The sequence below is a fragment of the Petaurus breviceps genome, unplaced genomic scaffold, assembly GCF_028583685.1.
Source record: "Petaurus breviceps papuanus isolate PSGF00001 unplaced genomic scaffold, PetGlider_PUasm1.0 90903, whole genome shotgun sequence".
NCBI classification, from domain to species: domain Eukaryota; kingdom Metazoa; phylum Chordata; class Mammalia; order Diprotodontia; family Petauridae; genus Petaurus; species Petaurus breviceps.
Window position 1 is genome coordinate 18437738 of NW_027187376.1, and position 13810 is coordinate 18451547.

General features: G+C 35.5%; 1 protein-coding gene across 4 annotated transcripts in view; it reads right to left on the reverse strand.

Annotated features, from left to right (window-relative positions):
- The window catches only part of NBEAL1 (neurobeachin like 1), a 204769-nt gene that overhangs the window by 161488 nt on the left and 29471 nt on the right, over nt 1-13810 (reverse strand). For all 4 annotated transcript variants that reach the window (XM_069075326.1, XM_069075329.1, XM_069075327.1 and 1 more), the window contains 2 exons: nt 5005-5096; nt 2499-2660 (listed from right to left, as the gene is read on the reverse strand). In XM_069075326.1, coding sequence (XP_068931427.1) covers nt 2499-2660; nt 5005-5096 — 254 coding nt within the window. The remainder of the gene's footprint in view (nt 1-2498; nt 2661-5004; nt 5097-13810) is intronic.

A 13810-nucleotide genomic window follows, 5' to 3' on the forward strand; every position in this document is an offset into this window, starting at 1 on the left:
AAATATATATGTATGTATATATATATATATATATATATATATATATATATACACATATATATATATGTCTATATATGAGGGTATATGGGCATATGAATACATGTGAATGTGTGTATGTTTACAAGTATACATAGATAGAGGGCACAGGACCAATTTAATAGGAAGGGATGATACTTAAAATGTGAAATTAAGAGGTGAGAGGAATATAATGAGAAGAGATGGGGAGAGACAGAATGCGGTAAACTATCTCATATAGAAGAGGCAAGGGAAAATGGTTACAATGGAGGGGAAGAATAGGAAGGCAAAAGGGAATGGGTCAACCTTATTCTCATCGAATTTGGCTTGGGGAGGGAATGACATACACACTAAATAGGGTATCCCACCCTACAGGAGAGTAGGGGGGAAGGGGATCAGAGGGGGGATGATAGAAGGGAGGGCAGGCTGGGGGGGGAGGGAAGTTGGAAGCACCCACTTTTGAAAAGGAATGGGATCAAAGTAGAGAATAGAACAAGTGGGAGGTGGGATAGGAAGGAGGAAAATATAGTCAGTCTTTTACAATATATCTACTATGTTATTGTTTTGCATTAGCTATACATGTATAACCTATACTGAACTGCTTATCTTCCCAGTAAGGGTGGGTGACAAGGGAGGAAAGGAATGAATCTGGAATTCAAAGTTTTAAAATCAAATGTTTAAATATATATACTATTATTAATACTATTTTATATGTAATTGGGAAATAAGATATACAGGCACTGGGGCATAGAGATCCACCATGCCCTACTGGAAAAGTCGAAAGGGGTATGGGGAAAAATATGGGAGAGAGCAGATTGAAGGTGGGGATATCCTGTGGGACTGCTATTTTGGGGCGGTGGGTAGGGGAAAAACAGGGAGAAAATTTGTAACTCAAAATCTGGTGGAAATGAATGATATCAATCAGAAGTTGTTAAAGCATTTGAAAAAACGGGAAAAAAAACATATCAATGGTGATTTATTATGTCATTACTCTGCTAAAAGAAATCTCCAATAGCTTTCTATTCACTTCTTTGCTTAGGTTCAAACTACTCTGTCTAGTTTTCAAGCCCCTCCATAACATATCCTACCTTTCCGACCTAACTTCTCATTTTCCCTTCTGCATATTCTATCTTGCAGCTAAAATGGACAACTGTCTCTCAGAAATGCACTGAATTCTCAAATTAAAGTCTAAATGTAGTGAACAGCTTCACCCAAGATCTAAGTAGTAAATAATAACTCCTGGATTCATCCCAAGGTCTTATGACTCTAAATCTAGCTTCTATTCTACTAGACCCTACTGTTGTCCTCCAAATCTAACTTGGCAAATTCCTCAGAAAATACAGGGATTGGATTGGAGGAAACTATTTGGGGCATGGCTGGGCATGGCCAAACTCAACTGGAAATAGATTGCTGCCAGTTGCACATGGGCTTAGAAAACCACAAGCTATGATTATCTCTGTTGTACTGCACACTTATTTTGTTAAACATTTCCCAATCATATTTTAATCTGATTTGTTTTATATGTGAGTTTGACAAGGGTAATCTAAACAATGTAGAGAAGAGTCCGATCATTAATTCGTTTTCCCTTGTTCTGTATACAATATTTCTAATATTACAATATTTCTAAGATTGCATTAGTGGTTTTGGCAGTTACATTGTGCTGTTAACTCATACTAAGCATTAAACTACAGTTGGCAGGGGGTGGCTAGGTGGTGCAGTGAATAAAGCACCAGCCCTGGAGTCAGGAGGACCTGAGTTCAAATGTGGCCTCAGACACTTAACACTTACTAGCCATGTGACCTTGGACAACTCATTTAACCCCAATTGCCCAGCTTTCCCCTCTCCAAAAAGAAAAAAAAAAAAGAAAAAGATTCCTGGAAGTTTAGGGGAGGCTAGGTGGCACAGCGAGTAAGAGCGCTGGCCCCTGAGTCAGGCGGACCTGGGATTGGTTCTGGCCTCAGGTACTTAACACCCCTACACAAAAAAAACTGGCCATGTAACCTTGGGCAAGTTACTTAACCTCAACTGCTTTTAAAAAAAAAAAAAACTACAGCTGACAGGCAATCACTGGGTAACTTTCAAAAATTAACATTAGTAACTAGATTATAAAACTACTACTACATTTTTTTAAGACTAAAATCAACTGAAAATACATGATAAATGAGTTATCATTTAGATAGTATTTTCACGACAAACAGGAAGTTAGGTGGATAGACTACTGGCCCTAAAATCAAAAGACCTGAGTTCAAACTTTACCTCAGGTACTTACTAGCTGGGCACCCACCCCACTACCTGGGCAAGACACAACCCTGTTTGCCTCAGTTTCCTCGTCTGAAAAAATGAGCTAGAGAAGTAAACAGCAAACCATTCCATTATCTTTGCCAAGAAAACCCCAATTGGGTCATGAAGAGTTGGACATGACTGAAATGACAAAACAATCATGACAACAGGAGGTGATTGACTCCTGCCTAAATGTCAGATACCTGCAAAGGATTATGAAGAACTTAACAAGGAGAACTGACAAGGCCTGTTGTTGCTCTTCTAGTCCATCTGCCATTTTTTGCACACACTGCAGTAGCTGGCTTCTTAGAACCTGAAGAATATTGTCAGGAAGAAGAGATATTCCAGGAGGCATATCATCCACTCTATAATGCAAGGTGGGAAAAAAAAAAGAAAGACCTTTAAGGGTTAATGTGCAATCCATGAGGTTTCAGGTCAAGTTCTAGGAAAGCTTTTTGATTCTTCCCAGGCATTATATCTTCACAAATGATAGCTGCCACAAGATGATCCTGCATTAGAACAGCATGGAGACTGAGAGTAGACATACCTCCCAAAAAGGGTAATTAAAAACGGGGAAACGTCGAATATACTAATTCATGCTGAGTTGGTTTATTTGTTTAAATACCTTAATCTAGACAATAAATCAGACAGGCATACTTCATGCTTCTAAACAATAAAATAGGCCATATATAAAAGTAGAATTTTTTAAAAACCACTTTAATTGTGACCAACTCTTTTAAGATTTTCTAATCTTTGAAACTGCTCCACTTTCCCTGTTTCAGTCTGCACTGGGTTTCAGCTAAACTGCCCATTTTAGAGTTAAGATGTTAAAACCCTCACTACCACCTTTCTTCAGCTTCTCCTCCTTATAAACCTGAAAAGACCCTCAAATGCTTCTTAGTTTTAGATGTTTATATCTGCTTTTAGTCATCTTTTTCTAAGGGCTCTAAATACCCTTTTCAGACCAGACATGAAGCCACTGTGCCTGCCAAAGTTATTACAGATTCTCTCATTTGGGACTTCTCTTTTCATTATGACAGAAAAACTGCTTATTTTTAAAAGCAATAAGCTTTTCTTTTTTTTTGGAGGGGGAAGGCAAGGCAATTGGGGTTAAGTGACTTGCACAAAGTCACATGGCTAGTTTTTATGTTAAGTGTCTGAGGCTGGATTTGAACTCAGGTCCTCCTGACTCCAGGACCAGTGCTCTATTCACTGCACCACCTAGGTACCTCTTTTATATGACAATTCCAAAAGACTCATGATGGAAAATGCTATCCACATCCAGAGAAAGAACTACAGAATCTGAATGCAGATTGAAGTATACTATTTTCTCTTTTTTTTCCCCCTTTCTCATGATTTTTCCCTTTTATTCTGATTCTTCTTTCACAACATTACTAATGTGGAAATGTTTAATATGATTGTACATGTATAGCCTACATCAGATTGCCATCTTGGAGCAGAGGATGGGAAGGGAGAAAAAAATTTGGAACTTGAAATCTTGTAAAAGTGATTGTTAAAAAACTATCTTTACATGTAATTGGTAAAAAATACAGTACTATTAAGTGGGGAAAATTTTTTTTTAAATCTGAGGAATTATACCATTATTCTCATAACTATGCATGTTTATGGAGATATGTATGTGTGTGTAAACATGATATAATTAATTTCTGTCAAGGATCTTCCACTATAAGTAACAAAACATTTTTTTCCAAGATGAGAAAAAGCATGTAAAATTTACACCCAACTATGTAAATGTAAGGACCCTGTCAAATCAGACTATCCAGAAAGTTTTATGAATACTATAAAAAAGTTAAAAGTATATATCTATAATATAATTTTTTTTTCCAGTTTGGCATTGTTTTGCATTGCTGCTTTGTATTCTTTAATTTCTATCCCACTTGATATGTGGTGAGATTCCTCATTTTTATAAATCTCTGCTATAAAGCTAATGAGATATGATAGAAAAATTCAACTAACAAAAAAATTACAACTTTTCAATCTAATATATGAAAATAGTAAGCCCTGGCCAAAACAAAATCTAAAAACACGTACAATTTCTCAAGCGGTATTTTCCTATATTACCAAAAGCAGTCATTAAGTAACAACATTCCAAATACTCTATCCTTATTAATAAAGTATGAGTAATTCTCTTTATTTATACCTATTTAAGCCCTTTTCTATTTGCAGATAATCTTCATTTTACCCAATAGACACATTCTAGCAAAGCTGGCTCTAAAACAGCGCTACATGGTATTACTTCAATTATGAAATAAGGGTGGGGGGGAATCTCTCAATAGGCTTCAGTTGACAATTACTAGGTAGGCACTTAGTATAATGGATAACATCTTGCATCATCATTTCAGAATTTGTACCATTTTTTCAATGTCAAATTCCAAGTATGCTCAATCCTGAGCTCCTTGAACTAAAATGCCATGCCTTGGCATTCCCCAACTCCCATTCAGAGTTTACAGAGTTTTGCTCCTCTCCTTTTGGTTGTGGTATTTACAATGTTTAATTTAACAAGATTATACATTTGCTATTATATATTTATCAACTGTTGACATATTGTTACCAATTAAAATAATCTTTAATTAGGCAGGGTTGAAAATATTATTTTTAAAATAATTAAGTTATTTCTAAAGATAGGATTCTGATACCCAGTTAGATTCTTCCTTGATACTCCATGAAGACCAGTATGTTTCTACATACCGAGTGGGCAGCTTTTCAAAGTCCACATCTAAGAATTGCTCATAGCTAGAAACAAAACTCTCCAACCATAGCTTCAGGTAGTCTGGGTCTTTCTGAAAAAGGAAAATTATCATATTAAGGATGTTTTTTAAAGAAATAACATAATTAAACTCTAATTTATGCCACCATCCCTAATAGCCTTTCTAGCTCTATCTCCTTCATCTTACAGCAGAGATAACTCATATCCAATGATATGTCCAAATTTAAAAAGCAGACTGTACAATCCATTACTAAGATTTAGACATATGATTTTTGAACTTTTATTTTTCAGTTATCAAGTATTTCCTCTCCCTCCCACATTCTTCCCAGCCAAGTGAGTAAGAGAAAGAGAAAGGAGGGGTGGGGCAAGAAGAACCCTTGTAATATGCATAACCAAGCAAAACAAATTCCCATAATGGCCATGTCTAAAAATGCATGATTCCTTCTGCATCTAAATATATCACATCTCTGTCAGGAGGCGTCTGGCAAGCTTCATTGGTATTCTAGAATCATGATCAGTCATGATGTTATCAGTATTAAATCTTTCAAAGTTATTTTTCATTACAATGCTATTCTTATTGTATAAATTGCTCTCCTGAGTCTATTCACAGCACTATGAATGACAAATATTGTCAGAGTTCTCTAAAACTGTCCCTTTCAACACTGCTTATGACACAAAACTATTCCATTACATTCATATACTAGAATTTGTTTGGATGCTGCCCAATTGATAGGTACCCCATTCAATAGTTTCCAATTCAACAAAATACAAAGTACAAAAATAACTACTATAAATATTTTTTGGATATAAAAGTCATTTTCCACTTTCTTTACAGAATTTTTTGAATGATGTATAATTATAATCTAAAGTAATGTCACTATCCCTCTCCATGCAGAGTTTGAATAAGTTAAAAATTCTTACAACCATTCAATCTTTGCGTGAGTTATTAAATTCAAGTTTATTCTATTAAATTATAGATAGGTTAGAGTCTGTGATGTGGAGAAAATTCCTACAATGACAAAATCAATGACTCCTAACAAACTGATATATTGGCATAAAAAAACTATAACGAACTGAATTGGTAGGTGATAAGCATTCATATACCCAATCACTTGGTAGTCCATCATCTAAGGAAAGTAACAGGATAGAATCATCCAGTTTACATTTTCGTTTCTTATATAGAAAGGAGCTAATAATTCTAGAACTCTACTACTGAATAACTCAAACATAAAGTGCCAATTAAGATGGCACAGAAGTCAAGCAGCAATGTAATGCAAAACTCTAGACCATATTAAAAGTCCATAGTGTCCAAGTAGAAAGACTAAGAATCTCATATATTTGACCAATTTATTTATTATCTGACAATATCACTAACAACTTTGTCTAATTTCAATTTCCAAAAGTTATAAGAATTCTCATACAGTTGTTCTATCATATAGTCAGGATGAAAATATGGGGGATGGTGTGAGAAATGCTGACAGTTTGGTTTCCACAAGATTCTATAAGAACAATGGACATTGAACAGGGTGCACAGGAAAGCATAAATCAGGATAAGATAGGAAGGTTACAGCCCCCTATCTCATCGTATAGCTGGCAGAAATCTGTAAAGAGTCCAGAGCTAAGCTGGCTCAAACCGGCCAAGGGCTGGGGTATGGTCACCAACTTTTCATTAACATGTATGCTTAATAGGCAGGTGGGGAAAGTTGTAACCCAGAAGAGCTGGAACCAATCCCAGCTCTGGAGGGAGGAACAAAGTGGGAAATTCAAATAGAACAGTATAAAAGGGCTTGCCTTTGTCTGATCCTGGGTAGTCTTTCTCCAAAGGCTACCCATATGTTCATTACATGTAAATAATTTAAATGTAAAATAAAGATAATGAAAACCTTCCTGAATCTCCAACAAGCATGGTTTATTCCTAGACAGAGCACAGAGAATGTTTATAACAATTTGGAAAGGGTAACGGAAAAAGAGAAGTATTTAATATTGATTTATTCGGTATATTTATGATTAAGCAGTCAAAGATCCATCCAAATTCAAGAGGCAGAGACAAAAATTTTTAGCTATATAATTCTTTTATGCTGCACTAAAGAGTATATGATGTAAAATAATAGTGTTTTGGAGAATCTCATAAGGATCTAATAACCTTGAAAACAGGACCAATGGGTTCCTCTTGGCTCATCAACTGGAGAATGACTGAACAAATTACAGTAAATGAAGATAATGGAATACTATTGTCTTCTAAGATATGATTAAGGGGACAGTTGCAGAAAAATCTAGGAAAACTTGTATGAAGTGATGCAAAGTGAAGTGAGTAAAATCAGGATGACAATTTATACAATAACAACAATAGTGTAAAGATTAAAAAAAAAACTTAAGGATTTAGGAACTCTGATCAACACAATGACCCATCACAAATTGAAAGAAATCATAATGAAACATGCTAATCACTTCTAAATGAGAAATGAGGGACTCAAGAGTACAGACTGAAATATATTTTCTTTTTTTTTCATTTCCTTCTCCCCCCTTTTTTGGGGGAAGGAGGGAACATGGCTAATTCAGGAATTTGTTTTGCTTGACTATACATATTTATAGGGGGTTTTTCTTGACTTTTCAAAGGAGGCAGGGAGTGATAGGGAAGAGAATTTAGAATTGAAAATAAAATAAAACTGAATTTAAAGTAGTAGCAGTACTATGGAATAAAAGAAACATGCATTCCTTCCTGTCCAAATATTATTAAGAAAGTCAAATTTAAACACTTTGAGAGCAATGAATATTTCATTTATCTTTGTCTTAATAAATTCTTGCTGAATTTAACTGAATTTTTCTCCAATTCCTTCTCTACTCAAACCATTTGCACATAAAAATATTTCAGGACTCAGATTAGACATTCCAGAAATTAGTTTTAGCTGGGAAAAAAAGCATCTACCAGATAATATAAAAATTATAATTAAGATATCAATCTCTTCTCATATATTTCTTTATATATTCCACAATATAGGTCATTAACTAAATAAAATCATTATTTAAGCTTCTTCGGTCTTTGAAGCTCTTTTTCATGCATTAGGTATACTAAAGAAAAGTAAATAAGTCAATGGCAGTAATAAGTGGGTCACAGTGGAATTAGAAAAGGAATGCAGAATTCTCCAGTGGATAAAAGGTCAAACAAAGAGTAAGAACAAACAGTTCTCAGATATCACTAATATTAAGAGAGAAGCAAATCAAAACAACTAAGATTGCACTTCACAAAGAAAACTAGCAAAGATGACAAGAGATAGAAATAGTCAATGTTGGGCTTGCAGCAACACAGACACACTAATAAACTGTTAGTATAACTGTGAATTTTTAGGTCCAACCAATTTGGAAAGGAATTTGTATGATGTTTAAAAAGTGGCTCAAATGACCATACTCTGATCCAAGATCCCACTGCTAGCCATATAACACAAAGAGGTCAAAGACAAAAATAAAGGTCCATTACATGCCAATAATATAATCACAGAAGAACTTTCTGTGGCAATAAAGAACTAGAAATAAAGTAGGTGCCCATTGTTCTGAGAAATGTGAAACAAACTATAGTACATAAATGTAAAAGAATAAATAAAACTGGGCTATAAGAACTAATGAATATTTAAAATTCAGAGAAATATTGGAACTGATACAAAGTGAAGTAAGCAGTACCAGAAATCTACTCTACACAATGACTACAACAATGTAAATGGAAAGAACAACAAAAAAGAAATAAATGTTGTGTAATTATGATGACAAAGTCTGGACTGAGAGTTGAGAAAAATGTTTTTTCCTCCATCAGAGAAATGGGGAACTTTGGAGGTCAAATAGTATATATACTCATCTATCAGATGTGGTAAATATGTTGGTTGGTCTTGCTGAACTGCATTTTTCCCTTTCTTTTTTAAACTTAGGCAGAAGGAAAGAGAGATACTCATAAATACAGGGGTAAAACAGAAAAACATTTTTAAAAAAAAGTTGTGCTGAGCTAGGTGATATGGAGGCAAGGATTCAAAAAATTTAATTCAATCAATGCTAGATATGAAGATACCAAATGAAATGACAATCACCAGCCCTCAATAGAAGTAAGAGATGTAACTAAAAATAACAAGAATTTGATTAAGTGAATTAATACCCAGAAGAAGCATCTATAAAATGCTACAAGGTAAGAGAGGAATAATGACTAGATGCAATGAGGATGAAGATTCACTTCAACAAGCATTTATTAAGCACCAACTATTTACAAGTTACTATGCTAGGTGACCAGGAAATAAAGACAAAATGATAACAAAATAAGAGTCCCAACTGTCAAGCAGCTTAGAGTCTAATAAATAGATATGATACACACACTCTCTCAAAAATTTCAGTAGTATATAGGTAACTTCCATATAAGGAGCTGCCAATACAGCTCAAAACCTTCTCTTGTGCAATACAGTTTTACAGCTGCCTAGAGCTTCAAGAGTGACATGCCCAGCATGACAAAGTCAGTGTTTGTCACATGTAGCAATTAAATCTATGTCTTCCAGGTCCTAGGCCAGTTCTCTACCCTCTATAACAACCTGACTTTTGTATATAAAGTAATTAAAAAGTAATACATATAAGGAGGGAAAGAGAACTAACCCCCCAGAAGAAAGAGAAAAGGCCTGGTTTTGGAAGTAAGCTGGGTTTTCAAGAAAGCTAAGGATTCTAAAACAATAATCTCCATATGTTTTGATCATGCATTCCTATCAGTAAAAATACTTCCTGAACATATACTCTCTATATATCTGTTTATATATACAAAATGTAAATACACAAATATACATACATATTTATAAATTATATAATGTACTACTCTATATTATAAAACATAAAAACAAAAGATAAAGTCAGTATTTTTAAATTTCTTAATTTTAACAGTATGAAGTTTCTACTCTCACCAAAAACTAATAATGATATTTTTAGTGACAGCAATGTAATTGAATAGGTTTCTTCTTTTTTTTTAATCTTGACTTATTACCTGAAGGTTTGGTCCTAAGTTTAATTATTTTGATATTTAATGTTAATGGTTATCATAGCTAAAGAAGATATCACAATATCCCAAAGACATCCAAATAAAAGCGTATCACTGGTATGCTTACTAAATCATGATTCTCATTTTTTAATCTCATGCACCAATTATGCAAAAGTTATTGTTGAAATTCTGCCAATAAATGGCGATCTTTCCTGATTGTAAGGGAGTGATGGCAAGGGTCTGGAGGTGAAGTCCCAGGCCTGGGGAGACACATTATTCCAGGAAAGAAGAATGAAAGTTAGACAAATGTCAAGATGCCTGGGCAGGCCCCAGTCTCCTATGGATGGATAACTACATTCATATGCTTCCAAGGTGAGTGAGAGCTGGGTGGTTCTGCTAGCTTTGGACTATTACTGGATGATAAAGCTACCCACTCTGGCTCCCGGGTGTGTTCCTTTCCTGCTCTTTTTGATGCAGTTTCTCCTAAGCCCTAAATGAGCTAGCTCCTCTTGTTTCTTTAGAGGGTTGGGGGGATGGAAACTCAGGCTCAATCTCTGCCCTGCCAGATATGGAGCCTTGAGAGCCAGGATATATAGGAGATTTACAATGCTGGGAGTGATGAGAGTTCAGCGTGGAGTGCTGGGACTAGGCAAGCCTGTCTGCCCATCTGCTAGCCTAGGAAGAAGCACACACAGCTGACCATCCAGCCCAGCCCACAATGAGGAGGCAGCAGGAGACAGGTGGTAACTGTAATCATGCTAAACAGCTGTGCTGCTATCTTCAGTTCTACTAACTTTTCCCCCACACTGTCATGGGTTCTCTTACACACATTTCACTTTGCTCTGTTCTAGGAGACCAAGGTGAAAATAATAATAGCTAACATTTCTATAACAAAGGTATTACCGACAAGGCCGAGTCAGTCTCCTGTGCAAAACTATGGAGGTTGGGAATTAGATCCTACCATACACAGGGACCAGCAAGGAGGCCTATGAATGAAATAGAATGTGGATGAGGTGAATAATATGAAATAAGACCAGAAAAGTAAATGGAAGCCAGGTGGGGATAATGGGTATGCAAAAATGGTTAATAGATTCAAGATTAAGATAGCATAGAGTATTGAAGTAATTACTACTTCAAGTGGTTAATTATGGGAATTGAGTGAACCATACTGACTCCATCTTATTAGTCAATTCTGAAGCTAGCTCAGTTCCCTTGCTACTCAATTATGAATTTAGTCCAACTTCTGTCTTGCAATAATTCAGTTGTGGGAACTGAGAGAAAACCTTATTGTATTGTTTCAAACTAGCCCTGTGTGGCTGGAAAGCTGAACTACTTCTACCTGTTGTTTAGAAATCCTTAACTAGGGACCTAGGTTATGCTGACAAGAAACCCAATCAGATCCAAAGATTGATGCAAGGAGTTTTCTCCTACTTATAAATCTCAAGCAACCTATATGTCTTATTTGAAAACTGGCTCTGCACTGGTCAGTCAGTTACTGTTTCCATGTTCCTTACAGACACTTTGATTGAATACAAGAGTGAGACACCTATTTTATTGCACCTGTTGGATCTTCACCTCCCAATCTGGAAAGTCCCTAATTCCTCCAATTAGCAAGTGGATTATCTAATTTTTGGTTTTTTTCTTTTAATTAATTAGTCTTATTGAATTAATTGTTTTTAATGTAAAAAAGTCTGTCTCCCCCCTTATTTGGAGTCCAGGGCCAAAGTTGAGGAAGGCAACTGGTCCCAATTTGTTAGATAACTGGTAATGAACTGTTTAATAATCAAACTGTTTGATAAGCTCAGAAGCTTGAAACTTTGTTTCCTCTGTCATTTCATTTTTTACTTCTCACCTAGCTATTTATACAAATGCTGTAGAAAAGCCTGGCTCTCCTACACAAAATCAAACAAGTACAGAGTGGTCCAAAAGTCTTAGTGCAGTTTTACATTTTAATACTGGATGGAGAAGCCTGGTTTAAAAATAAAAATAACAAAATCCAACAGAAGCTGGTAGAAGACAATGAAGTAATTTTTTTTAAAGTTAAATCTCTTATAAGTTTTTCTAGAAATATCAATAAATACTATTTCTCCAACATAAAACTCTTTCTAGATTTTTCCCTTTAGGAAAATGGGAAAAACAAAAGTTAAGATCTTCCTCTGAAACAGAGTAAGGGTAAAAACCAAACAACATGTCTAAAAAAGATCAGTCTTCCCACCAGAAATGACTAAGTCATGATCCACCAGTCTTCTCTTTTAAAATTCAAGGTTAAGATAATGATCACAGGAAGGAACTATTTTTTAATCAAGGGGAATGGTCCAGGAAGGAACTTAGTAGTTCTGGAAAATTAATCCAAAATTAACCAACATATTATGATCTTCTCTTGGTTCAACATTCCTATGTTATATAAAAATCATCTTTGGGGTATAGTCATGTCAGAGGATATGATGAACTATACTACTGTGGACATCTTTCTCTCTAAGCTAGAAATAGCTTGAATATAGAACAATGTTATATTCAACTAAAATTGTTTCTAGCAGACTTGATTATGTAGTACATTATTAGTTTGGGGGGACTTTTCCTTCACAATAGCACCAGGGGAGCTATTGCAAACTATCTTGGTCAGTTAAACAAAAATGATCAAAGAAATGGAGTATTTTAAAAACTAAAAAGTACCTGGATTAACAAAACAGGATGGCAAAGAATTAGAAATCAAAGAGATGCCCATCAATTGGGGTATGGCTGAACAAGCTGTGGTATATGAATGTAATGGTATACTACTGTGCTATAAGAAATGAGGAGCAGGGGCGGCCAGGTGGCTCAGCGAGTAAGAGCACCGGCTCCAGTGTTGGGACGACCTGGAGATCGAATCCCAGGCTCAGACACTCAGCACCACACCCAGAAATAACTGGCTGTGTAACCTTGAGCAAGTTACTTAACCCTGATTGCTTAAAAAAAAAAAAATGAGGAGCAGACAGACTTCATAATAACTTGGAGAGACTTATATAAACTGATGCTGAGCAAGAAGAGCAGAACCAGGAAAAATCTGTACTCAATCACAGACACAATGTAAATGTGATGACTAACTTCAATAGACTGGGCTCCTCTCAGCAATGTAAGGTCATAAGACAACTCAAAAAGACTCATGATGGAAAGAGATGCCCACATCCAGAGAAAGAGCTGCAGTCTGAACGCAGACTGAAGCAAACTACTTGCTCTGTTTCTTTTTCTTGTTTTGTTTTGTTTCCTCTTGGCCACTGATCATTCCATCAGTTATAATGCTTCTTTACAACCTGATTAATGATTAATGTGAAGATATTTGTAGATCCTATATTTGACTACATGCTGTCATGGCAGGAGGGGGGCAGGGGAAGAAAATTTGAAATTCAAGGACTATGGAACTGAATGTTGTAAACTAAAAGTAAATAAACACATTAATTTTTAAAAAACAGGAAATTTAAAAATTTAATAAGACAATGTCAGAAAAAGAAATTTTAAAAAGAACTAAAAAAAAATCCCAGTACCACAGAGATTTGCATGTGTCTTCTATCAAACATTCAAAGAAAATGAATTCCAATATTACATAAATTACTTGCAAAAATGGGGGAAAAGAGATCCTACTAAGCTCCTAATATAAGATAAAAATGGTCCTTGGGGCGGCTAAATGGCCCACCGGCCCTGGAGTCAGGAGGACCTGAGTTCAAATCCAGCCTCAGACACTTAATTAACACTTACTAGCCATGTGACCTTGGGCAAGTCACTTAACCTCAATTGCCCTTCCTTCCCCCTCTAAA